This window comes from Hylobates moloch, unplaced genomic scaffold (assembly GCF_009828535.3).
Source record: "Hylobates moloch isolate HMO894 unplaced genomic scaffold, HMol_V3 SCAFFOLD_13, whole genome shotgun sequence".
Lineage (NCBI taxonomy): Eukaryota > Metazoa > Chordata > Mammalia > Primates > Hylobatidae > Hylobates > Hylobates moloch.
Window position 1 is genome coordinate 34,163,900 of NW_026652288.1, and position 27,419 is coordinate 34,191,318.

Genomic DNA, 27,419 nt, shown 5'->3' on the forward strand with positions numbered 1-27,419 from the left:
CAGCCCAGAACAGTGAAATTCCTCCCTGTCGCCCCACCCCACCGCATCCCGCCAACATCACTGAAGAGGCACAACTCGAACCCCAGATCCAGGCCGCCCTCCCTGCCGCCCGCTCCTCGGCGTATCAATTTCCCTACTCACCTCCCCACCCTCAACCCCCAACCGCGCGCACGGGCATTGAGTCAGAGCCGCGGCGTCCTCCCGCCTCCCCCTCCAGAACCCGCATGCGTGCTGAAGCCGACCGCCTCCATCCACGCATGCTCAGCCCGGCGCGCGCGTTCAGTTCTCGAGCGTCCAGCCCTCAGCGCATGCGCACGACCAGCCACCTGAGGGACCTGATCTCAGCTTGGTCCCGCGTTACCCCCTCCTCCTCCTCTTCCTCCTTTGGACCAGCTTACCTTAGGGGCCGCAACCCGGACGCCGAGGCCGGTTTCGGAGTGGGGAGTGCCCACTTTCTCTCCTTCCCACGTTCCTGGTCCCCAGACGCCATTTGCAGGCGGGTGGCTTGGGTCAGCCTCCCCGCCCCCACCTGACTCCAGTCACGGGAGAGCGCACACCGCGCCCCGAGAACCAATCAGCAGCCGCCTTAGGTAAGGGGGCCGCGAGCCCGCGCGAGGCTAGCGCACAGGCGGGGAGCGGGGCGCGCCGGCAGGCGCCGCCCCCGCCTTGGCCATTAAAAGGTCGCTGGGACGTCCGGCGGGGGTGCGGCACTGAGTAGGGGGCCGGCTACCGTCAATTCGATACTGGGTTGGCAGGAATGGGGGCGGGGGACGGAAATAACGTGTAAATGAGCAACTTCTGCTCTGCGAGATCCAAGTAGAGCCTGCAAACTGCCCTTCAAGTACTGGGGAGGCCGCCCCAATAACGTGTAAAGAGAAACTTGAGTTGGGTTCCCCGAGGGAAGCTTTGTAAATCAATGCCTAAATCCGGGGGAGGCCCCCTTCTGGAGCCCCGTAGAGAGAAGTTTAAATTCTAGGGATTCCTTAGGAAAATGTGCAAATCGACTACAGTTCTGGGGTGGGGAGTGCCCCACGAAGTGGGCTTAGATGCTCAGGAATCGGGAGTGTCTCCCCAAATATTTGCAAATAGTCACTGAGGTTCTGGGACATCCCCGAAGGGAGTGTGTGAAGCGATGCCTAAGTGCTGAGGAGACACTCCCCCAAAATATGTAAATTCGATTGTTGATTTTCGGGAAGTCACCCTAGAAGTCCATCAGTAGACACTTAAATAGACCAGCTTTCCTGAGTTTGGGGGGAATCCCCCAAAGGAGCCTGGAAACAGCATTGGAAGTCCCCAGCTTGCATGTGGGTGGGCTTTTTGTTTTTTTTTTTTTTGAGACAAGAGTCTTGCTGTGTCGCCCAGGCTGGAGTACAGTGGCACGATCTCGGCTCACTGTATCCTCCACACCTGGCTTAGGTGGGCTCTTAAGTTCCGAGGAACTCCCCACATTCAGATACTGTGGAAGCTCCCAGAATAAAGGGCACAGGGAGGCCAGGTGCGGTGGCTCACGCGGGGAATCCCATCATTTGGGAGACCGAGGCCGGCTAATCACTTGAGGCCAGGAGTTGGAGACCAGCCTGGCCAACATGGCGAAACCCCGTCTCCACTGAAAATGCAAAACAGCCGGGCCTGGTGGTACGCTCCTGTAATCCCAGCTACTTGGGAGGCTGAGGCAGGAGAATTGCCTGAACCCGGGAGGGGCCGGGCGCGGTGGCTCACGCTTGTAATCCCAGCACTTTGGGAGGCCGAGGCGGGCGGATCACAAGGTCAGGAGATCGAGACCACGGTGAAACCCCGTCTCTACTAAAAATACAAAAAATTGGCCGGGCGTGGTGGCGGGCGCCTGTAGTCCCAGCTACTCGGAGAGGCTGAGGCAGGAGAATGGAGTGAACCCAGGAGGCGGAGCTTGCAGTGAGCTGAGATTGCGCCACTGCACTCCAGCCTGGGCAACACAGCGAGACTCCGTCTCAAAAAAAAAAAAAAAAAAAAAGAAAAAAGAAAAAAAAAAAGCATTCACACAGGGGCGCTTACTTTGCACAGGAAAGGGCATCCTCCTAGGCCGGTAAACAGAAACTTCAGGGCTGGGCGGAATCCCAATTGAGGCATGAAGACAGGTACTTAAGCACCGGGTAGATTTCAGAATAATGTGGAAAGACACTTAATTGCAAGGGAGGGAGGAGTCTTAGATTCTGGGGAGAATCTCCATCCGAGACTGTAAGCAGTCATTTCAGTATTGAATGAGTCATTTTCCCTAAGCATCTGTAAACAGGCCCTTGTCCTCCTCTGTCTAGGAAAGCAGTCTTCAACCTGGCTTGTGGCTGGGGGAGAGGTCATGTAGCACAGTAAGAGAGGAGCTAGACAAGCCACTTGTCTGGCTAGCAAAATTATGACTGCATCTTGTAAACAGACCCTTCCGTTCTGGAGAGTCTTGAAGGGACCTGTTTATGTCATTATGAGGTGGGGCTGGGGAGGATTCATGGAGGGATTTAACAGATACTTCCAAGCTAAGCAAGGGTCAGCAAACTTTTTTTTTTTTGAGACAGGGTTCTGCTTTTTTTTTTTTTGAGACAGGGTCTTGCTTTGTTACCCAGGCTAGAGTGCAGTGGTGCAGCATGATCATGGCAGCCTTGACCTCCCAGGCTCAAGTGATCCCACCACCTCAGCCTTCCAAGTAGCTGGGACTACAGGTGCATGTCACCACGCCCAGCTACTTTTTTCTTTTTTAAATGTTTTATAGAGACAGAATCTTGCTATGTTGCCCAAGCTGGTCTCGAACTCCTGGGCTCAAGCAGTCCTCCTGTCTCGGCCTCCCAAAGTGTCGGGATTACAGGTGTGAACCACCATACTCGGCCATTCAGTAAAACTTTCTGTTAAGGCCAGAGAATAATTATTTTAGGCCCTGCAGACTGTATTGTCTGTCTCAGCTCTGCCATTGCATCAAGAAGGCAGCCACAGACAATTTCTAAATTGATGGATGTGGCCATGTTCCGATAAAACTTTCTATTTACGAAAACAGAAGGCAGACCAGATTTGGCACCTAGGTCACACTTTGGCAGCCTGACCTCTGAGCTTGAGCAGATAGCCCCACTGAGTTCTACAAACCGTTAAAGTAGTCAAAGACCACCCTAGACTGATGCGTGAACAGCTGGGAAAACTCTCTAAGGACCTGTAAACAGATACTGAAGAGTGGGTTGCATAGGTAGCCAGACATTATATAACATCTCAAATAGAATAAACACTGGAGACACCTTGAAATGAAATTCACTGTGAGGGAAGGCAGACACTGAAATGTACTGGGATACCAGGTGAAAATAGGCCCTTGAGTGCTGGAGCCCCACCATGACGTACACTAGTAAGTGGCTGGAGCCCCACCATGACATACACTAGTAATGGCTAATCAAGAGTAGCTGTTGGACTGAGGATCACATTGCTGGTTTGTAAGCAAATGCCTTGCTGCATTTTGGTAAGGAGAATATCCTATTTTTATGTGAACTTGCCCCTATGAGTTTATTTATGTTGGAGCATTTTAATAGTTGGGAATAGTTTTGGCTGCAAGTAAGAGAGAGATGTGTATTTGTTTTTCACTGCCTCTCGAAGTAGGCAATTCAAGGTTAACGTGGAACCCCCCAACTTTTGTGTCTCGTTTTATTGTACCTTCCATTAAATTGCCTTACAGCCCAGGATAGCTGCTTGAGCTCCAACTTCCACACCCACATTCCTGTCACTGGGAGGAAGGGCCAAAAGGCATGTACCAGAGTCTGTGAAGGGAAGTTTCTGGAAGCTGCCAAGCCACCCTTCTAGTGTCATACCATAGCCAGAAAGTACTTACTCACATGGCCACCCCTAACTATAAACAAGGATGAGAAGTTTGTTCTGGATAGCCATGCACCTAGCTCAGAGCTGAGGGTTTTACTTTTTTGGAAGAAGTCAGGAGTGGATGTTGGGAGCCAGCTTGCAGTTGCTACCACAGGCCCAGAGCTCTGTTGAAAGGAAGGGCCTTGGCCGGGCATGGTGGCTCACGCCTGTAATCCCAGCCCTTTGGGAGGCTGAGGCAGGTGGATTGCCCGAGGTCAGGAGTTCGAGACCAGCCTGGCCAACATGGTGAAACCCCATCTCTACTAAAAATACAAAAAAATTAGTCGGGTGTGGTGGTGGGCACCTGTAATCCCAGCTACTCAGGAGACTGAGGCAGGAGAATTGCTTGAATCTGTGAGGTGGAGGCTGCAGTGAGCCGAGATCACGCCATTGCACTCCAGCCTGGGCAACAAGAGCAAAACTCTGTTTCAAAAAAAAGAAGAAAGGAAGAGCCTTGGTTGGGCACAGTGGCTCACATCTGTAATCCCAGCACTTTGGGAGGCCAAGGTAGGTGCATCACCTAAGTCAGGAGTTCGAGACCAGCCTGGCCAACATGGTGAAACCCCATCTCTACTAAAAATACAAAAATTAGCCAGGCTTGGTGGTGGATGCCTGTAATCCCAGCTACTTGGGAGGCTGAGGCAGAAGAATCGCTTGAACCCGGGAGGCAGAGGTTGCAGTGAGCCGAGATCAGGCCACTGTACTCCAGTCTGGGCGACAGGGAGACTCCATCTCCAAAAAAAAAAAAAAAAGAAAAGAAAAGAAAGAAGGGACTTCATACAGCCTAGGATATGCCAAGTAGGGTAGGAAGAGACTCTGTCATCCTGAAATCCCCTCATTCCCTCCATAGGTGGCCATGTCTGAGTCTGGACACAGTCAGCCTGGACTCTATGGGATAGAGCGGCGGCGACGGTGGAAGGAGCCTGGCTCTGGTGGCCCCCAGAATCTCTCTGGGCCTGGTGGTCGGGAGAGGGACTACATTGCACCATGGGAAAGAGAGAGACGGGTGAGTGTCTGGACCCAGGAGTAGCATTCGTGTATCTATTTGGTTCCACAAATGTTTATTGAGCATCTGCCATGTGCCAGGCACTAATCCAGATGCTGGGGATATATCTGTAAACAAAACTTACCGCCCTCACGGATAAAGAAGGTGGAGAGTGATAAAGGAGACTGTTTTAGATAACGTGGTCAGAAAAGGTCTCTCTGAAGAGGTGACTTTTTAGCAGAGACTTGAAGGAGATGAGAGAATAAGCCATGCCAACATCTGAGATGAACAGCATTCCAGACAGAAAGAACAGCAAGCACAAAGGCTCTGAGGTGGCCCATATATGGTGTGTTCAAGGAGTAGCCAGAGGAGGTCAGGATGGCTGCGATGGATGAGGAGGGAGGGAGAGAGATAGGAGATGAAGTCAGGTAACTGGGGCCAGATCATGTAGGACCTGGTAGGCCTTGGAAAGAACTTTGTATTTCACTGAGTGAAACTGGCATTGGAGAGTTTGAGCTGAGAGGTGCCATAGCTCATATTTTAAAGAGTCATGTCATAATAACAACTGTTTCTGCTGCTTTTTACTGAGCAACCTATACTGTGCCTGCACTCTGCAAAGTCGTTTACATCCTTTGGGTCTTCTGAACCCTTACAGCTACCCCATGAAGTAGATTCTGTGATAGATCAGATTTTCACTAATGAGGAAAATGAGCCCCAGAGGTGAAGGGACTTTTCCAAAATCAGAGTCAATAAATTTTGGGTCCAGGACTCAGATCCAGGTCCAGCTTAGTCTCACATATAGCATCGCTCTGCCTGCTATAGAGAGCGCCCTGGGCTGGGAATCAGGAGGGATCGGCTTGTGCCCAGGCCCTGCCTTACTCCCCTCCTGTACTTAGGTGACTCACTGCCAGAACCTGCCCCCTGGGCTTTTTTCTCTAGGGCCCTGTCCACCTCAGAGATGTCTGGTAGGGTGGAAGTAGGTAACAATTGGGGCCAGCTTCTGAGCTATACAACTGTACAAACATGAAGAATAGTTTATTCACAGTGAGCTGGGCTCTTACTTGCTCCTTCTCTTGGGCCACAGCATAAATGAGAACACGTAGTCTCTCTTCCTTCCACATAATGCCCTCCTGGGGAATGCTACCCCTCCACACCGTCAGGTTTAATCCCTGAACAAGCAACTCCTAAGTCTCATCTTTGTCTCTAAATGTGCTACTGAGCCCTGGCAGCCTCCTGTCACACCCATGCGCTTCTTATCCTCTGTGTCCCCTGCTGACCCCTGCTGACCTCAGCATCTTTCTACCAATTTTCCTCTTCCCATTTTTTTCTCCCATATCAGTGACAGCCCATTGGGCCTTGTCCTGAATGCCTCCCTCGCCTCTCCCCTGCTTCCTCTGCGCTAGTCAGGCACTAGTGCTTTACGTTCTGCCGCCTGGTTATATCTGTGTGTCTTCTCTCCACCCTCACAGCGTTCATCCCGGGTACAGACTGAATATCCGAAGTGCTCCAAAATTCCAAATGTTTTGAGCACCAACATGACATTTAAGGAAAATGTTTATTGGAGCTTTGCAGATGGATTTGGGGTGCTCAACCAGTAAATATGCAAATATTCCAAAGTTCAAAAAAATCCCAAATTCAGAACACTTCTGGTCCCAGGCATCTGAGATAAGAGATACTCAGCCTGTATCATCTCCCACTTCCTAGCCTCTTGGAAGTCCACAGCCTCTCCTCCTGTAGTTTTTCCCTTGAAACTTCTTTTCGAAGCACTTTCACATCATCTTTTTGTTTGTTCTTCACCATAAGCCAGTGAAGTGAGCAGGGTTTAAGGAAGTGTCCTCAGTATATTGGTGAAGAAACAGACGCAGTTAGGGGTCAAGACTCTCCTGAGGTTACTCAAAGAACCAGAGAAAGAACGGGACTCAGACTCAGATTTCTCCCCTCTTCAGCAGACTGAGGGTGAGTTGGGGAGGCATGAAGAGGTCAAGGCATGGGATCAGCCTGCCAGCTGTGCCAGAGCAGGAGGGGGCTGAGGCAGAGGTGATCAGGATAGCAAGTGCCACCAGCAGCTCTCACATAGTGAGCACCTGCCATGTGTCAGGTGCCATGCTAGACACTTGATGAGTTCTATCTCCTTTCATCCTCATAATAATCCTGTGAGGAAGGAATTCCCATACCCACTCACAGATGGGAAAATGAGGCATAAGTGAAGGTGGCGAGGGTAGTTCCTTATTCAAGTTCACACAGCCAACACAAGGCAGGACCAGGTTTGCACCCAGACCTGTCTAGCTCCTAGTTCCTTTCCACCTGGGCTTGTTGCCTCGCAGAGGCAGCTGAGCAGAATGCTTGAGGATTTGGTTCTGCAGCCAGGCTGCCTGGGCTTTGTGACTTTGGGCAATCTGCTTAACCTTTCTAGGCTTCATTTTCTTCATCTGTAAAGTGGGGGTAATAATAGTATCTATCTCACAAGGCTGTTGGTAGGTTCAAGGTAGTTAATATATTTCGGCATTTAGAATAGTTCATGGCACATAAAGATCTGGAATGTCCAGGAGAGCCAGTGAGCCATTCCTGAGTAACTGCCCTCCCTCACCACAGGATGCCAGTGAAGAGACAAGCACTTCCGTCATGCAGAAAACCCCCATCATCCTCTCAAAACCTCCAGCAGAGCGGGTGAGCAGAGAAGGAGGGAGGAGGGGGAGCTGTTAGGGAAGGGATTGCCCCCACTGATGGAATTTATTTTTACCTCCGTAGTCAAAACAGCCACCACCTCCAACAGCCCCTGCTGCCCCGCCTGCTCCAGCCCCTCTGGAGAAGCCCATCGTCCTCATGAAGCCACGAGAGGAGGGGAAGGGGCCTGTGGCTGTGACAGGTGCCTCTACCCCTGAGGGCACCGCCCCACCACCCCCTGCAGCCCCTGTGCCACCCAAGGGGGAGAAGGAGGGGCAGAGACCCACACAGCCTGTGTACCAGATCCAGAACCGGGGCATGGGCACTGCCGCACCAGCAGCCATGGACCGTGAGTTGGGGCTGGGCAGGACCGGGTTGGGAACTGGCATCTCCTCACAGACCCTTACTGCATCCTCTGTCTCCTGCTTTCTCCAATCTCCAGCTGTCGTGGGTCAGGCCAAACTACTGCCCCCAGAGCGCATGAAGCACAGCATCAAGTTGGTGGATGACCAGATGAATTGGTGTGATAGTGCCATTGAGGTACCGAGGGGTCCCACCCTGCCTGAGCTTCCTCACGTCCTGCATCCTCTGATCCTCCACCTCTTTGTAGGCAACACCAGACTGGAGGGTTTTCAGGCAACTTACAGCAGTGAGAGGGGGTGGAATCAGAACATTCTCACCTAACCAGAGCGGAATTTCAACTAGCTCAGCTGTGCTTGCTAGTTGGTAAAATACCGAACTACTTTGGTACTGATTGGTAAAGAGGTACTCTCACTACCACCCCAGGACCCCTGGGATATCCCGTGCCATCCACAGAGGGGAGTCTCTTGGACCCTGCCCCAATACCCTTCTTTTTTGGTTGAAACCCTTGCTGGTGGCTCATGCCTGTAATCCCAGCAATTTGGGAGGCCAAGGTAAGAGAATCACCTAAGTCCAGGAGTTCAAGACCAGCCTGGGCAACATAAGAATACTCCATTTCTGCCAAAAATTTAAAAATTAGCCAGGCATGGTGGCAGGCATCCAGGCCACTCAGGAGGCTGAGGTAAGAGGATCGCTTGAGTCCAGGAGGTCAAGGCTGCAGAGAGCTGTGATCATGACATTGCACTCCAACCTCGACAACAGAGTGAGACCCTGTCTCAAAAACAACAAACAAAAAGAACAAGAAATCCATGCTGTCTCAGTGTTAACTGTTTTGAATGTCACTCCCCCAGAGTGCCCCCCATCCATCCCAGCAGTGAGGTCTGCAGTGATGAAGATCATATATATTTGAACTATCCGTCCAGTATGGTAGCCACTATGCCCAGATGTGGCTTTAGAGCACTTGAAATGTGGCTGGTACAACCAAACAGAATTTTTAATGTTGTTTAATCTTATTTAATTTAAATAGCCATGTATAATCAATGCCTACTGATTGAACAGGGCATCCCTAGATATTCTGCTTTAATGTGTTAAAGCACATTAAATCCTGATTGGGCCCAGGATTTGCTTTATTTATTTAGGAGACGGTCTCACTCTGTTGCATAGGCTGGAGTGCGGTGGCACCATCTCGGCTCACTGCAACCTCCACCTCCCAGGTTCAAGCAATTCTCCAGCCTCAGCTTCCCAGGTAGCTGGGACCACGAGTGTGCAACATTAGACGCAGATAGTTGGTTTTTTTGTTGTTTTGAGATGGAATTTCGCTCTTCTTGCCCAGGCCGTAGTGCAATGGCACAATCTCGGCTCACCACAACCTCCGCCTCCTGGGTTCAAGCAGTTCTTCTGCCTCAGCCTTCCGAGTATCTGGGATTACAGGCATGTACCACCACACCCAACTAATTTTGTATTTTTAGTAGAGATGGGGCTTTTCCATGTTGGTCAGGCTGGTCTCTAACTCCCAACCTCAGGTGATCCGCCTGCCTCGGCCTCCCAAAGTGCTGGGATTACGGGTGTGAGCCTCTAAACCCAACCAGTTTTTGTATTTTTGGTAGCGACGGGATTTCACCATGTTGGCCAGGCTGGTCTTGAACTCCTGGCCTCAAGCGATCCTCCCGCCTTGGCCTCCTAAAGTGCTGGGATTACAGTTGTGGGCCACCACACCTGACCTATAGGATTTGCTTTTAAAAAACAAAAAAAAAATTTTTAAGGTAATTGTAAGGAGCATTAGCCACAGTTCAGGACGTAGCTGTTTTCCTTGAGGAGTGTCTCTTACACCCCCTGGTGGTGAAAGTCAGCAGAGCTGGTGGCCCAGAGTTGGTCTCAGTAATTTCCAGAGGGGCTCTTAAATCCCACAGACAACAGCACATGAATGTAAAAAAAAAAAAAAAAACACACACACACAGACGAAAGCCTCGGTGGCTCCTGTTTGCACACCACTCCCTTTCATGTGCTTTCCCAGGTTTGCCAGGAATCTGTGCCAGTAGCCCTCAGTCACCAAGTCCTATCTTCTCCAACCTACCCTTCTGTTCTGTGACTCTCACTTTCACTTCTCCAAGATCAGACTTCCCTTTTTCCCACTGTATTCAGCCACACTGACTTCCTTTTAGCTTCTTGACCATGCTAGGCTCTTTTCGACTTCAGAGTTCTCACAGACACTGTTCTTTGTGTCTAAAACATTTCACATAATCCTACTATGACACGGAACAGAGGCCCTATGCCTAGTTGAAGGGGTTGGGACCATAGGAGTTTCTCTTCATATATGATAAGGCAGGTGGGGGAGCCACAAGGGTCTCTGGAGTCCCCCCTCTCATTCCAGCTCCAGCAACTGACAGACTTGTCAGAGTCTTATTTATGTATTTTCCCACAGTACCTATTGGATCAGACTGATGTGTTGGTGGTTGGTGTCCTGGGCCTCCAGGGGACAGGCAAGTCCATGGTCATGTCGTTGTTGTCAGCCAACACTCCAGAGGAGGACCAGAGGTGAGGGGCTATCAGGTAGGGTGCAGGAGGGAGGTGGGCATCCACCGGGGGCAGGGGCAAGGTGGGCTTGGGTGTTGCAAGTGGTGTTACCAAAGGACTTTGGAAAGTTGCTTTTCTTCCCTAGGCCTCAGTGTCTTCATGAGATGAGGATGATAATGGGCTGGACTAAATCTGTGTACCTCCAAGGCATCCAATCCTGTTTCTCCCTCTCTCCCTCCCTTCCTGCCTGGCCCCAGGAAATGGTACAGGCCCTAGACAGGAAGTGGGATGATGTAGTTGTTAAGATTTTGGATTTGGCCCCACCTGAGGCTCAGCCCTGCTACATAACTGGTTGACCTTGGGCAGGTCACTTCATTTCCAGTATCTCCTGTCCAAATAGATTTTTGGAGGATAAAATAAGATCAAGAAGGCAAAAGTTAATGAGCACCTGGCATAGAGCAAGTACTCACAGAATGGTAGCTGATACAATCTGAGAAATAGAGTGGGGAAAGAGATCTGGAGACAGAGAGTGGTTTCTGTACCAGCCTCAGTCCTACTGTGTCACCTTGGGAAAATGGCTCTGCTTCTCTAGGCTGGGGAGGATCACACATGAGCATTCTCTGGCCTGAACAACATTCTTGAGTAAGGATGGAATGTGATTATGAAGATAAAGCATAAGGGCACAGGAGCAGGTTTTGGGGAGGGGAGAACTTAAGAAACAGGTCCCGAAACTGGGGGCAGAGAAGGAAAGGGAAAAAGGTAGGAATTTGGGAGTGGGGGAGATACACATTAAGGAAGAATCAAAATGGGGAATGAAAATGGATGGTAGCCACTGGGGTGGTAAAGAACAGAGACACGTTGAAGTTACCTAGAAATACAGGGATCTGTTTTTTGTAAAGCAGGTGATACTACCCTGGCCTCCATGGATGAGCATCAGGGGTCCATTAATCCCTTAACAGTATATGCATACTTTTATTTATTTATTTATTTTTGAGACAGGATCCTGTTCTTTCACCCAGGCTCAAGTTCAATGGCATGATCATAGCCCACTGCATCTTCTACCTCCCAGGCTCAAGTGATCTTCCCACTTCAGCCTCCCAAGTAGCTGGGACTACAGGGGCATGCCACCACACCAGCTAGTTTTTAACTTTTTTGGTAGAGATGGCATCTTCCTATGTTGTCCAGGCTGGTCTCAAACTCTTGGGCTCAAGCAATCCTCCCGCTTTGGCCTCTCAAAGTGCTGGGATTACAGGTGTGAGCCACCACCCCTGGCCATATGCAGAATTTTACAACACACATTTGCAGTCAGGCTTTTCTTCTAGGGAAAAGGTCCCTAGTTTGCACCAGATATCAGAGTGGGCTGATGGAGATCTAGAAAAGGTGAAGACCACTGGTGTGAATACACATCCCATAGAGCTGGAGCTGTGAGGTTCCTCTGCCTCTCTCCCTCCTGTTCTCTGCTCACTCATGACTCAGTTTGGCTCCATTTTGGAATAGCTCCAGGTCTTAGATAACATTCTTTCCATTTCAGCTTTTCACCCCAACTAGCAAATTTTCCCCATGGGTCTCAGTTCAGATTCCTGAGATAGAGAGAATCCTATCGCCCAGCTTGTCTTTTTGAGCCGCGTCAGCCTGTGGTGTGGTAGACTTTAGTATCAACTCTTTTCATCAAGTCTAGGTTTTGCCTCCTAGTTCTCTCTCTTTTTTTTTTTTTTGAGACAGTCTCGCCTTGTCGCCCAGGCTGGAGTGCGGTGGCACAATTTTGGCTTAACACAATCTCCATCTCCTGGGTTCAACCAATTCTTGCGCCTCAGCCTCCCGAGTAGCTGGGACTACCATGCCCGGCTAATTTTTATATTTTTAGTAGAGATGGGGTTTCGCCATGTTTACCAGGCTGGTCTCGAACTCCTGACAGGTGATCTGCCCACCTCAGCCTCCCAAAGTCTCAGGATTACAGGTGTGAGCCACTACGCCCGGCCTTCCTCCTAATTCTCTTTCTAATTCATCTGTTTCTTCCCTCCTTCACTCCCACCGCCTTAGTCCAAGCCATTATTATCTTACACGGAGGATACCAAGAGGTTTCTATCTGGTCTGCCTGATTGAATTCAGTTTGACAAGTACTGTATTAATTGCTTACTGTGCACAGGCACTGTTCTAGGTGCTGGGGATACAACCGTATACAAAACTGGAAAAAATCTGCCCTCGTGGGGCTTATATTTTAATAGGGGAGATAGTAAACAAAATAAACACACTATTTGGCACGTTAGAATATAACAAAATGGGAAAGGGTTATAGGGAGGTGATGTTGGGCCTAGGTTACAGGTTTTAAAAATTATTACTATTTTTTAAGAGATGAGGGTCTTGCTCTGTCACCCAGGCTGGAGTGTAGTGGCGTGATCATGGCTTCACTGCAGCCTTGAACTCTTAGGCCGAAGCCATCCTCCTACCTCGGCCATATGAGTAGCTGAGAACCACAGGTATGCACCACCATGCCCAACTAATTTTTTAATTTTTTTGTAGAGACAGGATCTCACTGTGTTGCCCAGACTGGGCTCATGTGATCCTTTCACCTCAGCCTTGTGAGTAGCTAGGACTGCATTTGTGTACCACCATGCCTGGCTAATTTATTTATTTTTTATTTTTGAGACAAGTGTCGCTCTGTCACCCAGGCTGGAATGCAGTGGCTCAATCTCGGCTCACTGCAACCTCTGTCTCCGAGATTCAGGCAATTGTCCTGCCTCAGCCTCCCGAGTAACTGGGATTACAGGCGTGCACCACTCCTTCCGGCTAATTTTTGTATTTTTAATAGAGACAAGGTTTCACCGTGTTGGCCAGGCTGGTCTCAAACTCCTGACCTCAAGTGATCCTCCCACCTTGGCCTCCCAAAGCACTGGGATTACAGGCATGAGCCACCACGTGCTTAATTTTTTTTTTATTTTTTGTAGAGATGAGGTCTTGCCATGTTGCCCGGACTAGGTTATAGTTTTAAATAGGATGGTGAGGGAAGGCCTTGCTAAGGGGAGTGTTTGAGAAAAAGCATGCTGGGAGGAGCATTCCAGTGAGAGGGACTGGCACAGGCAATGCCTCTGAAGTGGGAGCTTGCCCATAGTGTGTGCAGAAGGACGTGGCAGCCTTGGAAGGGGAGTGGTAGGAGATAAGGCCAGAGGGGCAGACAGGCAGACATGCAGACAGGCACTCTGGCACTGGGCCTTGTAAGCCTGTCTCCACTTTTTCTACCCTTCAAACCACAGTCTGATCCTGTCACTCCTCTACTTATATCTCTCCAGCAGCTTCTCCAGGCTCATAGGCCAAAGCCTTACCATGCTCCACAAGGGACTGTGTAGCCTCTTCTTGCTCCCTCCCCTCCCACATGCACCATCTTTCTGCTCTTGCCATGCTGGTCTTTGAGTCCTGGTACAACAAGCCACCTGCCTTCTGCCGATACAAACTTCCTCTGCGTCCATCCCCCACCCAGTGCCAATTAACTCCCTCTTTCTCTCTCACCCTCAGCATTGTCATTTCCCTCTCCAGGGCAGCCCTCTCTGGCTCTACCAGCTAAGCAATCTGCACTTGGAGCACTGCACGCCTCTTCTAACACCCACAGTTACTGATTTCTGGTAATTTGTAAACTAGACCAGAAGCTTCACAGAAGCCGACTTAGTCTTTTATGTTCACTGCTATATCCTGGTATCTGGCAAATAGGAGGTTTTCCGTATAGTGTTTGTAAAGAGGAGGGATGCCTGCTTTGTGTCAGACAACAGATTATACATCTTGGGGTAGGTAGGTACTATTACCCTGATTTTACAGATTTCAAAAGGTACAATCACTTTGCCCAAGTCAGAGTCACCAAGTTGAACTTAGTGGTTTAGGGCAAGGCCCAGCTCTGCCTGCTTTGCCCTCATATTCCTAGCACCCAGCACACGTAGAAGTGAGGGAGACTCACCTGACAGGGGAAGATGCTGAGAACAAGACCCAAACTCCCTCTCACTGTGGGAGTGGAGGGCACTCAGTGCTCTCTCTCCAATGCCTGGGATCTAGCAGGTTTATTTGATAATTAACAGCTAAAAGTATATATCATTATATATCAGGCACTACTATTCTAAGGGCTTTACACATACCGACCTCACAGTAATACACAGAGTTTTGATCATGTGGTTATCCCCATTTTACAGATGAGGAAACTGATGGAAAAAGGTTAAGGAGTGTGCCTAAAGCCACACAGCCAGGAAGAGGCAGAGCTGGGATCTGAATCCTGGCAGACTGGCAGAGTCTCTGCCCTTCAACACCTCAGTGTACTGGCTTCATTAATTGAACTAATGGATCTGTTTATGGATAGGAGTGAAATTATGTGCTTCAAAACATGCACTACCCCTGCCTCCCACCCCCTGACATGGGCCACAGATGGAAAGCTTAGGGAGCAGGCAGGGCACCACGGCTCACATGCTCAGCTCACAGGGTCACACTTCGGATGCATCCAAGGCTGAGAACCAGAGCTCTCACGCACCCCTGCCTGCTCCTCTCCACAGGACTTACGTTTTCCGGGCCCAGAGCGCTGAAATGAAGGAACGAGGGGGCAACCAGACAAGTGGCATCGACTTCTTTATCACCCAAGAACGGATTGTTTTCCTGGACACACAGGTGCCAGCCCCGCCTGCCTTTGCCCCACCCTGCCACATCCTGCATTGAGCCTCTTCCTGGAATGTGATTAAGCCAGAACCCTGCGTGGATTCCATGTGCTTCCAGTCAAGCCATGGACATGCTGGCTGCCCTGGGGCAAACTGTGTCTTTTCTTGGGCCTTAGTCTCTTGTCACTTTTGCCCCCATCTCATTCGCCTTCTACACAGTAGCCTAAAGGATTTCTAGAATAGTGCTGAAAAGTGTGGGCCCTGGAGAATGTGTGTTCTGATCCTGTCTGTTAATTCTTACCAGCTGGGTGACTTTCAGTTTTAAACTCTCTTAAACCACAGCTCTTTATCTGTAAGTAGGGATGATAACTGTACTCAGCCTCTTAGGAGTTTCAAGGATTCAGTGGAACAATCCAGGCAAAGTGCGTGGCAAGGACCTGGCACAAGGTTAGTGCTCAGGCTCATCACTGTCATTAGAACTGACTGCTCCTGCGTTTACCTGGCATTTTTCCTCGGCTTCTCCCTTGCTCTCAGGCAAAGTCCAGATTGCTTAAGCTGGCAATCGGAGGGTATGGCTTGCCTCCCTCAGACTGCCTATCCTCGCCTGTGGAGGAGCCACGAGACCCCCAGCACACACACACTGATCTCTCTCTTCTCTGAACTTTGCATATCTCGTTTTTACCTGAAACCACCAACAAATTGTGTGACCTTGTCAAGTTATTTATTTTCATTCCTCAGTTTTCTTAACTGGGAAAAACAATATTGCCTGCCTCATAGGGGTTTTGTGAGGTTTCAGTGCATTGATGCAAGTGAAGTCCTAATGACAGCACCCAACAGGAGTTAGGTGCTAAATACCCTTAGCGATTAATACCATTATCAGTACAGTAGGCTCTCGCCCTGCGTTTTTGCCTAGCTAATGCCTTGTTCCTCAAGACTCCACTGGGGTGTGGAGTCTTCCTCTCAGAAGCCCTCCCCTTCCACTGTTGCCCATATGCATCTCCCACCATAGCACGTGATTTGCCACCGTGACTGTTCCCACTCCCTACCTGCCCGAAGCTCTTCAGAGCAGAGCCCTGGCTCTGGGGGTGAGAGCTGGGGCACAGGGCCTGGCCCTTTAGTTGGCACTCATAGTTGGTGGGACAGAGGTCTGGTCACTGTGGCATTGATGACACAGAGTGGAAAATCTACAAATGTGATGTGAGCCTTGTGTGCCAGGCCCTGTGCAGGGGCCATGGAGACCTGGAGACAAACCAAACTGGCTGTGGTCTGAGTCAGAGACGTGTGAAGAGGAGAACAGAAGTTAAACAAGACAGAATAGAGCACTGCTCAATGTTTAGGGTTTGAGAAAGCCAGCAGTTGTGAAAGCCCCTTTCTAAAAGAATTTCACTGCAGTGAGAAGCCAGTAGACTATCAAGCTAATTTAATTTAGCTCTTAAAGTTTTTTGATTGAATGTTCCTTTAAGAAAAAAAAGTCTGGTGAGCTCACCACCGATTCTTGTACATACTGATGCAGTTTTTAAAATTCTCACCAGTTTTCACACTAATCATTTTTTTTTACCTAAGTAATTATCTTAGCAAAGTTTTGAAAGTGTATGAAACAACTGACAACAAAATGAGTCTTTAAGGGACATGACTCATTTGAGTAAACGTTAAAAATTCCTTAGCACAAAGCAATTTCTTCTCTTTGGGCATGAGGCGCTTGTGAGCAGCAGTGATTTGTAAAGGAGCTGGAAAAGTGTATCAGCTTGAGTTTTTTTTCTTTAACTTCCTCTTGCTGTTCTAATTAGAAATTGCCTGCCTTTGTTTCTGACCTTGTTTTGTCCTGAGATAGACAATGTATTTGCCTTGAGCGTGTGAAACTTGGGTATCTGTGAGCGACACTCTGTTCTCTTCCTTGCTGCAGCCCATCCTGAGCCCTTCTATCCTAGACCATCTCATCAATAATGACCGCAAACTGCCTCCAGAGTACAACCTTCCCCACACTTACGTTGAGATGCAGGTGAGGGAGCCAAGCCAGACCCAGGACTGAGGTTTTACATCCCCACCCCCATCCTCCCAGGATCTGGAGAGCTGGGTATGGGTGGTCCACTTAGTTTCTGCTTCATAAGAGCCCTGGCTGCCCCAAGGGCTGTAGGAAGAGGACAACATTGAGAGTCAGAACTGGCTTAACTCCTGGCTCTGCCCCTCAGGCAAGTCCTTTCCCACCCCCTCCCCTTTGAAGCCTCAGCATCTGCCTGTGTAAAATGGGGGTGATAAATCCCACCTTTCCTGATTTAGGGGTGGCCTGTAAGGGAAGTGCCATCACAGTGCTGGGCACACAGTAGCTGCTTGAAGGCTCCTTGCCTTGCTGCCTCCTGAACTGAGTCCTGGGATCAGGGACTCCTGATTAGTCTGGGCAACACCTCCCTTCCTTCCTGCCCACCCTCAGTCACTCCAGATTGCTGCCTTCCTTTTCACGGTCTGCCATGTGGTGATTGTCGTCCAGGACTGGTTCACAGACCTCAGTCTCTACAGGTGAGGAACTGAGGGGTTGGGGGGTGGGGAGGAGGAACGAGGCAGGAGACAAAGGCCCAGAGACTGAGCCACTGACTCAAGGGACAGCAGCCAGAGGGACCCTTTTAAAATGTAAGTTGGAGCAAATCACCCCCATCTAACCTCCTCCTCAAAGCACTGCACACACACATAGCCCTCCACTGACTTTACATATCTACCAGAATAAATCCAAAGTCTGCCCGTGCATGGCTTACAAAGTCCTGTGCCCTCTGGTTACCTTGCTGACTTCTCTCACTGCCTCCCCTCGCTCCCTTTATTTTTATTTATTTATTTTTTTATTTTTTGAGACGGAGTCTCACTCTGTTGCCCAGGCTGGAGTGCAGTAGCACAATCTTGGCTCACTGCAGCCTCCGTCTCCTGGGTTCAAGTGATTCTCCTGCCTCAGCCTCCGAGTAGCTGGGACTACAGGTACCTGCCACCATGCCCAGCTGATTGCATTTTTAGTAGAAATGGGTTTCACCATGTTGGCAGCTAGGCTGGTTTTGAACTCCTGACCTCAGGTGATCCACCCGCCTCGGCCTCCCAAAGTGCTGGGATTACAGGCATGAGCCACTGCGCCTGCCCTCACTCCCTTTATTAAAGCCACAGGGCCTTGTGGCTGTTCTTCCTGCAGCCCAGGACCTCTGCACTCCGCCTCAGTGGGAAATACCCTTCCCGCAGATCTCCTCAGACTCTCTCCCTCGTGCCATTCGAGTCAACTTCAGGCCTTCCCTGACCATCTAACATAGCATCCCCTGTTAGTCTCCCCCGCTTCTGTGTTTTCCTTCATTGCATTTACCTCTGCTTAATAGGATACTGTAGCTTTCCTTATGATCTTTCTCCCCCATTCGAATGTAAGCCCCAGTACCTCACACAGTGCCTGGCACACAGTAGATATTTACTACAAATTTGCTGAATAAGGAGCATGAGGAGCTGGCTTGTCTGGTCCGTGGAGTTTTGCTGTTCATCTCCTTCAGGCTCGTGTGCCCTCCTGTTGGTACTCAGGGAGGCAGGACCTGGCAGGAGTCCTGCCTGAAGCAGCCACAGTTTCCAGAAATGCCCCCAGAAGAGACTGGCTCAGAACCTATGGCCACAAGGGCTCTTCCTGGCTTCAGGCCCCAGGAGACCGCTGGGAGGTGTTCGGGGAAGCAGCTTTGGGCACAGGGACCAGGCAGAAGGCAGGGACAGGAGCTTATAGGGAGAGGAGAAATGAAATTAGGAAGCAGGTGCCTTCAGAGCTAGGCAGTGCCTTCGAATCCTAGCCCTTGCTGGGCATGTGTCTCTTCCCTCCTCAGTTCCTCATCAGCAGAATTATGTTGTGCAGATTCAGTGAGTTAAGGAATTTAAAGAATTCAGCTTAGTCCCTGTTACATAGTAAGCAGTTGATGAAGAAAACTTAGTGTTTGTATTAGTAACCCTGGGGACAGGGATGAGCTGAGGGTCTGGCCAACAGCAAAAAAGGCTTGCTGGGGAGTTGGTTGTTCTGACCAGATTTAATGCAGTTACGCTGTGACTTCATTCAGAAACACCCATTCCAACCACCATCTGGGATTCATTCACATTTAGGTGTGCCAGGCACTGTTCTGGGCACTAGGGACACAGGTGTGAACAAAACAGATAAAAGAGAGAAAACAGATAAAACTCCTTGGGGAGTTTACCTTCTGGTGGGGGTATTGGCTTAGGCCGGCACATGGCAGAGCCTTGTTTTTAAGCTCTTGTCTACAGGTGAGCTTCTCAGAGTAGGGAGCCGCTTGAGATTGTAGATGTGTTTGTGCGTGTGTGAGGAGAATGTCCCCGTATTTTAGCAATCCCATTATCCCTTACCTTAGAAAACAGGTTTATGTACTCTTACCTATTTTAAAAAATTATTTTAAAATAACATATACTGAAAATTCCACTCAAAAACCACACAGATTTTTTTTTTTTTTTGAGACAGAGTCTCGCTCTGTTACCCAGGCTGGAGTGCAGTGGCACAATCTCAGCTCACTGCAACCTCCGCCTCCTAGGTTCAAGTGCTTCTGCCTCAGCTTCCCAAGTAGCTGGGACTACAGGTGTGTGCCACCATGCCCGGCTATTTTTTTGTATTTTTAGTAGAGACACGGTTTCGAGATGTTGGCCAGGCTGGTCTCGAACTCCTGACCTCAGGTGATTTGCCCGCCTCAGCCCCTGCAAAGTGCTGAGATTACAGGCATGAGCCACCGTGCTCAGCCACACAGATATTTATAGCAGCTATATTCATAATTGCCAAAACTTGGAAACAACCAAGATGTCTTTCAGTAAATCGAATGGATAAATAATCTGTGGCACATCTAGACAATGGAATATTCAGCACTAAAAAGAAATGAGCTGTCTCGCCATAAAAAGACACAGAGGATCATTAGATGCAGATTAAGTGAAACCAATCTGAAAACGCTATGTACTTGTAATTCCAACTATATAGACAGTCTGGATAAGGCAGAACTATGGAGACATTAAAAAGATCAGGGGTTGGAGAGAGGGAGGGATGAATAGGGAGAGCACAGAGGATTTTTAGGGCAGTGAAACTATTCTTTTGTGATGCTGTAATGGCAGACACCCACCATTATACATTTGTCCAAACCTGTAGAATGTACAGCACCAAGAGTGATCCCTGATGTAAACTAGGGATTTTAGGTGATAATGATGTGTCAGTGCAGCTTCATCAGTCTTAAATGAACCATTCAGGTTGGAGATGTTGATAGTCGGGGAGGCTGCGCATGTGCAGGGGGTGTGTGGGAACCCTACGAGCTTTCTGCTCAGTTTTGCTGTGAACCCAAAACTGTTCTAAGAAATAGTCTTTTTAAAAAAAAAAAAATAGGGTAAACTCATAAAGAATGTATACAGTTGATGTAAGTCCATGGATTGATATCTGAGAGGATTATCTCTGAATTCTCTGAAATTATGAGAAACATGGTGTATATATGGTATTTTTCTGAGCATGGCTATAGCTTTCATCAGAATCTCAAAGGAAGCCCCTGTCCCAGGCTGTGGGACCTGGGGTGCAAGTGCAAGAGCAACAGCCACTCACCCCAAACCCCAAGGTTCCTGCAGACAGCAGAGATGGTGAAGCCCTCCACCCCATCCCCCAGCCACGAGTCCAGCAGCTCATCGGGCTCCGATGAAGGCACTGAGTACTACCCCCACCTGGGTGAGAGGCTTTCTGGGGACTGGAGGGGTGGGCAGGAGGAAAAATGAGGGGCTGAAAGGAGCACGTTGGAGAAGTGGAGAGAGAGAGGGAAGGAGTGGGGTTCTGGGTGGTTCTCTCACTTTTGAGAGTTGTGAGGAGCAGAGTCAAAAAGGATTAGCTGCTCCTTCCTCCCAAGTTCCTACTGCCCTGGTCCAATCCTGACAGTTGAGGGCATGACCCCTGAGCCTGTGTCTGGCTCTGTGATGGGAATGGGACAGGGCCCAGGTCTGCCTATTTCTGGGTCCCTGGAATCTCCCAACTCAGGAAATGAGTATTAGGTTGGGTTCATCTGAGTGGCCCCGTCCACCTGTTCTCCCTCCTCCAGCCTTTGCACATGCCTTTCCTTTGCCTGTTTCATCCTTTCTCCGCTTTACTCTTCTGCAAAGACCCAGTTCATTTTATGATCCCTCGCTAGGGCCTCAAAGAGACTAGGGGCAGAAATCAGATCTGACTCACTTCTGGGTCCCCAGCATTGCCCTACACTTTAGCCTGGTGCTAAAGTGAAGTGAAGTTACGTAAATATTTACACAGTGATCTGAACTCAGGGGTAACAGCAGGTCTTTGGGGTGAGAAAGGGGAGTCCATGAAGCCAAGCGATGTCTGCCTGACAGGGCCCGTCTCTTTCCACCCTCAGTCTTCTTACAGAACAAAGCTCGCCGAGAGGACTTCTGTCCTCGGAAGCTGCGGCAGATGCACCTGATGATTGACCAGCTCATGGCCCACTCCCACCTGCGTTACAAGGGTGAGAGTTCCCACATCACCCCCCAAGCTAGTCAGCCTCCTAATTCCTGATCCAACCCTGTGGGTCAGTCTCTACCCCCAGACTAGTCTCCTGATCTCGCCTTGACTGTCAACGATTCCCACTCCCCAAACCCACAACATGGTACCTGAAGGCTGAAGCGTTTTCTCCTCCAGGGACTCTGTCCATGTTGCAATGCAATGTCTTCCCGGGGCTTCCACCTGACTTCCTGGACTCTGAGGTCAACTTATTCCTGGTACCCTTCATGGACAGTGAAGCAGAGAGTGAAAACCCACCAAGAGCAGGTACAGTTACCCTCAACGTGTTCATGGAGAGACAAGTCCTGTCCTGATCAGAGACAGACCCAGCACCCGCTGGTCTAGGAGGCGACATGGATTGCCCTGGTTTGGGAGCAGTGTGGAGCCTACCTGGTCTAAGAGAAGGTCCTGGTTTGTTCCTGGGGTGCATGGACCCTTTATTAGGAGTGTGTTTCAGAGTCATAAAAGTACAGGAAGAGCTCTGCCGGGGCTGAACTCTCAGGTGCTCCTTGAAGCCCAGGATGCTGTTAACTGGGAAAAAGACCCTGGCAGTCTATCCCTCTTACCCTCCCTGCCCCAACTTTCCAGGACCTGGTTCCAGCCCACTCTTCTCCCTGCTGCCTGGGTATCGTGGTCACCCCAGTTTCCAGTCCTTGGTGAGCAAGCTCCGGAGCCAAGTGATGTCCATGGCCCGGCCACAGCTGTCACACACGATCCTCACCGAGAAGAACTGGTAAGAGCTCTTTGCAGAGGGGGCAACTAAGGCACCCCACCGTGGTGTAGTGAGAAGGGGGTGTCTCTTAGATCTGCATGACCTCGTGAAGCCCCTCCTCTCCAGATCTCAGATTCCTTTTCTGGAACAGTGATGATTGCTACTGTCTTGTAAGCATCTCACCGATGTGGCAACATGCTGTTTCCTGTGACTTTGAATCCTCCTAATCAGCCAGCATCATGTAGGTCCTTGTCACCAGTTTTCCTGGTGGGGAAATTTAGGCTCGGAGAAAAGTGTTACTTAGCAAAGCCACACATCTGTGGCTAGGAGTCATTTGATTGCTAGGAGTAGGACCAGTGACCGGATTTAGCTTAAGGAAGATTTATTCCAGGGACCTGATCACAGAAGGCAGGGCCCTTCAGCAGATGGGAACCAGAAAGCCATCAGGGTCTCATTGTTCACATTTCTGCATTTGCCTTGTTTCCTGCCTCTGGCTTGCTCTCCCTGCTTTTGCTTGTCTCTGCACTAGCTCTGTGGCCCCTACTTTACATTACTTCTTTGTCGAGAGCCCTCAGCATATGAGTCCAGGTCTTCCTCATCTTACTTCAAAAAGAAAAGTTGGAAAGATAAGTAGCTTAACTGGGTGCAGCCCCTCTAACTTGGCTCCCTACATCTGTTTGCAGTTGGCTATGCCTGGAAGGGGTCAGGAGTGCAGACAAAGCAGCAGGAAGCCCCTCAGGGCTTATAGGGCAGAGATGGGGCAGAGCTTTGAGTCCCAGCTCTGCTCCTGCCATTGGTCTAAACTAGGACCCAGAGGGGAGAGGGAGAAGATTGTGGGTTGTGCAGCTGCTGTTAGATGTTTTCTATGTCGTAAGACTCTGGAGGGAGGTGGAAACTGAACCCTCACCCACAAAGCCAGCTGCGTGGAGTGGGAGAAGTTTAGGTGGTAGAGACTTGAGGTCTTAGTCCAAGCCCTGGAACCTTCAGCTTCACTTAACCTGGGTGAGTTAAGAAAAGTGGGGCCATCTCCCATCACTGTTAGGATCCTCCCTGTATCCCAGTCGAGGAGATTGGTCTCCAAGAGGCTCAGAGTCACATCTCAAGTCATAAAAGGGGCCCCAGTTTCCCCACCTGTCCTAGGTTGGTGCTGGGCTGGGGGAGCCCCGGCCAGGCAGCCCCAACTGTTGACCTCCTCACAGGTTCCACTACGCTGCCCGGATCTGGGACGGGGTGAGAAAGTCCTCTGCTCTGGCAGAGTACAGCCGCCTGCTGGCCTGAGGCCAAGGAGAGGAATGTCACACAGGGGACCTCCCGGGTCCACAGTGGACGGCGAGGGAGGATAAACGTTCGTCCCCCGCTGGGGTGGAGAGCAGCAGCAGGCCTGATGGATGAGGGATCGTGGCTTCCCGGCCCAGAGACATGAGGTGTCCAGGGCCAGGCCCCCCACCCTCAGTTGGGGGCTGTTCCAGGGGTGACTGTGAGCGATCCCACCCCAAACCTGAGATGGCGCAGCCCGTCCTACGTCCTCCACAGGGACAAGCAGTGGGAGGAGTCTGAATGGTCACCAGGAAGCCCGGGCTCCATCTTGACCTCCTTTTTTAAGGGACAGGAGTAACAGGCCCCTCTTCACTGACTAAGCCCTTCCCTGTAAGGTGAGGCAGGGTCTGGAGAGCTCTTTATTGGAGCAGATCTGGTGGTTCAAATAAACAGTCATGCAAGCCTGTTCTTATGTTCCACTTACTCCTCTACCCAACATGCAGCTCTGGGAAGCAGGACAAATTGGACACCCAGCCCTTGTGGGCAGATGGAGACCAGTCTCTGCTAAGAAGGAAGTCCCTAGAAGGGGTTATTCTGTTTCCTGGGGTGGCATCAAGCCTCCCCTGTGTATGTTTTGGATGGGAAAATACCGTGCAGCTGAGTACAGCAACTACCCTCGTGTCTTCTGCTCTCACTTAAAGACAGTTAACTGCCTTTGGGTTAAATGCCCAGTTAAATACAATGCCTAGGCCGGGCACGGTGGCTCACGTCTGTAATCCTAGCCCTTTGGGAGGCTGAGGCAGGTGGATCACTTGAGGTCAGGAGTTCCAGACCAGCCTGGCCAACATGGTGAAACCCTGTCTCTACTAAAAGTAAAAAAAAAATTAGCTGGGCGTGGTGGCGCATGCCTGTAATCCTAGCTACTTGGGAGGCTGAGGTGGGAGAACTGCTTGAACCCGAGAGGCAGAGGTTGCAGTGAGCCAAGATCACGCCACTGCACACTCCAGCTTGGGCAACAGAGTGAGACTCCGTCTCGAAAAAAAAAAAAAAAAAAAATCCTACTTTTGATTTAAAAAACAGAACTTGTCCTTAAATGTAGTAAGTACTTACCCTTAATCCAAATACCATGTCTCCCATACAGACAGTGCCTTCTGTTGGTTAAATACAGTGGCTTTCCTCTCGTAAACCTCATCTACTCTTGCTTAGAAACGGCAACCCCCACCTTTAATGTAAATCCAGAATCTACCCTCAGTTAAATCCACTCTGCGATTTGGTACAGTACCAACCCTCATCTGCTCAGTTAAATGCAGTATGTGATCTTAGTTTGAGGTTTCCCAAAGTGTGTCTCCAAATTGGTCTTGCCACCCCAAATTAACCCACCGTTGAGTAAAGCAGTCAGCTCCAGTCCCGCTGGCTGAGTCTGTTCATCCATTGCCCTCCCCACCCCCTGCCCTTGGCACATATTTGTCTCCTTGGTTTCCTCCTGCTTTCAGGCATCCCATACAGTCCTGGTGTTTTACACCATGGGGATCCGGGGCCTTTTGAGAAACAACTGAACTGGGGAGGGGCGGGGGTCAGTGAAGAAAGCACTCAGTAGGGCCAGGGAAGGTCAGGCCAGAAGTGGATAGAATGCCAGTCTCCACAGAGGGCTGAGGCCTGGGAGATAGGAGGCCCAGCACAGGCTCTGGCGCAGCCACTTCGTGACCGACCATAGTAGGCAAGGAGCCTCCCCTCTCTGGCCATTATTCCAACATTAAAATCATCCTCGAGGCCCTTCAGAGCTGTGACATTCACTGCCCTTTTACCGAAATGCTTCTAAATCCTTTGCCCCACTGTCGTGATCTCTACAGAACCCTCCTGACCGTCCTCTCCAGCTAGATAACCCAGGTCTTCTCTGCCTCGTCCAAACGTCTGCCCCATGTCTCATCCCCACCCCTGCTTCCCCAGGGGGTCTGCCTGCTGGTTGATTTGGGGGTTTGCCAGAGTAGGAAAGGTGGTGGGGACAACGGCCAGAGAAAGATGGGAGACCCAAAGCAAGACAGCACCAGACAGCATGCAACTCAGTCCAGGAGAGTTGGAGCTTCAGTTTCTTCCGTCCCAGCCCCTTTAAGCACACGGCTGGGGACAGATAGAACTGTGCCCTCCCAGCCCTAACCTGCCACCTCCTGCTGGCCCAGCTCAGGGCTGAGATTGTTGATTGGATTCACCTGTGATCTTGTGGTCAGTGTTGGCAAGGGAGGTCTGAATCAGCACACTCTTGGTGTCCCTGGCTGCCACATCCAGGGGCATGAAGCATCCAGTAGATGGCGGTGAAGGAGGTGCTGCAGGTGACCAGGATGCCCAGGATGGGTGAAAGGAGGCACCTCTGGAAGCCCAGCCTAGCATTTCCACCACCAGCACCATGGTGATCTGGTGACCTTGATCCGAAGGCCCTGTCCCACCTCCAGGGTTTTGTGCAGGCGCTGGCCCGTTGAGGCAGTTTGACAGAGGAGTCACACTGGCAGTAGCCTTCTGAACAGTGGGTAAGTATGTACAGGTCACCCGCCACCCCCTTTACAACCAGCAGAGGACTCAGGCTGATGCTGCCAGCAGGCCACTGTGGACACCAGCTAGATATGCTGCTGCACGGGGGCCTTCTGCTCTAGGATGGGCTGCAAGATGGGCCTGGCCACCAGGAATGCCTGCCGCTTGTGGCTCTCTAGGCCCTTCACCGTCATTCCCAGCAGGTGGAACTCACCCTTTTCAATTCAGACACAGGAATACATCGGTATCCTTCTCACCCTCCACTGCAGGAAACATGAGCACCGCTCAATCAGCTTCTACACTGGAGCAGGCCATGTTGTGCTGGTAGCTGCCTGGGCTCAAGCGCCTGTCATGAGCACAGCACTTAGCCTAAGAATATCAGCCCTGCAGCCAGGCTGCCTATGTTCAGATCCCAGCTTTGCCATCTACCACCTGTGTGGCGTTGGACAAGTTGCTAAAGCTTGCTGGGCATCTGTTTTGTCTGCAAAATAAGGTGATGATTGTACCTACCTCCTAGGGGTGTTGTGATTAATTGAGTTTACGATAATGGTGTCTGTTTTAGTCGGTTCTTGCATTGCTGTAAAGAAATACCTGAGACTGGGTAATTTATAAAGAAAAGGGGTTTAATTGGCTCACAGTTCTGCAGGCTGTACCAGAAGCATGGTGCTGTCATCTGCTCGGCTTCTGGGGAGGCCTCAGGAAACTTAACAATCATGGCGGAAGGTGAAGTGGGAGCAGGTACTTCACATGCCCAGAGCAGGAGCAAGAGAGGGGGGAGGTGGCATACACTTTGCAACGACCAATCTCACAGAACGAATTCACTATCGTGAGGACAGTACCAAGAGGCTGGTGCTAAACCATTCATGAGAACCCACCCCCATGATCCAGTCCCTCCCAGCAGGCCCCACCTCCAACAGTGGTGACTACAATTTGACATGAGATTTGGTGGGGACATAGATCCAAACCATATCAGTGCCCGACCTTTGCTGAGTCTCAATAAATGTTAGATGCCACCATCATCCTCAGGTGCCAGGTCTGCATTGGGCACATAGCATTTTGCAGTCCTCTAACTTTGCAAATAAATGAGCCAATACATATCTTTTTTTCTCCTTAATGCAAGTGATTGGTCTCTATCACCAGTGACTGAGAAGTGCCGACTGTTAGGGAATGGCAGCCAAAAAGCATTATTTCACTGTAGAGTCTAGTTCAGTCATGCGCTGGTACCGGGGGTGACCTCTTTTCCCACTCTGGGCCTCTGCTGGAAGGGGAAGGGGTGGGCAGTATCTCAAGGGTCCAGGCTCTCCTTCTCTGCCACCAGTCCCCCAGAGCCTGTGCCTGACCCTCCAGCTACTGTTGGCAGCCATCCAGGATCCGGCTGAGCCCACTCTCCTCAGAGAAGGTGCTGGGGTG

General features: G+C 50.4%; 1 protein-coding gene across 2 annotated transcripts; it reads left to right on the forward strand.

Annotated features, from left to right (window-relative positions):
- The first annotated feature begins 249 nt into the window (after nucleotides 1-249).
- Nucleotides 250-26,966, forward strand: SMG9 (SMG9 nonsense mediated mRNA decay factor). 2 transcript variants are annotated; one of them, XM_032172708.2, is made up of 14 exons: nucleotides 250-590; nucleotides 4,706-4,861; nucleotides 7,433-7,507; nucleotides 7,589-7,853; nucleotides 7,947-8,044; nucleotides 10,287-10,399; nucleotides 14,905-15,016; nucleotides 16,907-17,002; nucleotides 17,432-17,517; nucleotides 20,595-20,701; nucleotides 21,375-21,482; nucleotides 21,656-21,784; nucleotides 22,106-22,250; nucleotides 23,429-26,966. In XM_032172708.2, exons 2-14 carry the CDS (start codon nucleotides 4,712-4,714, stop codon nucleotides 23,505-23,507), a joined length of 1,563 nt encoding a protein of 520 aa, XP_032028599.1. In that variant the 5' UTR covers nucleotides 250-590; nucleotides 4,706-4,711; the 3' UTR covers nucleotides 23,508-26,966. The 2 variants fall into 2 exon arrangements, with proteins under 2 accessions (XP_032028599.1, XP_058282504.1); XM_058426521.1 differs by lacking the exon at nucleotides 250-590 and adding an exon at nucleotides 640-680.
- The last annotated feature ends 453 nt before the right edge of the window (nucleotides 26,967-27,419 follow it).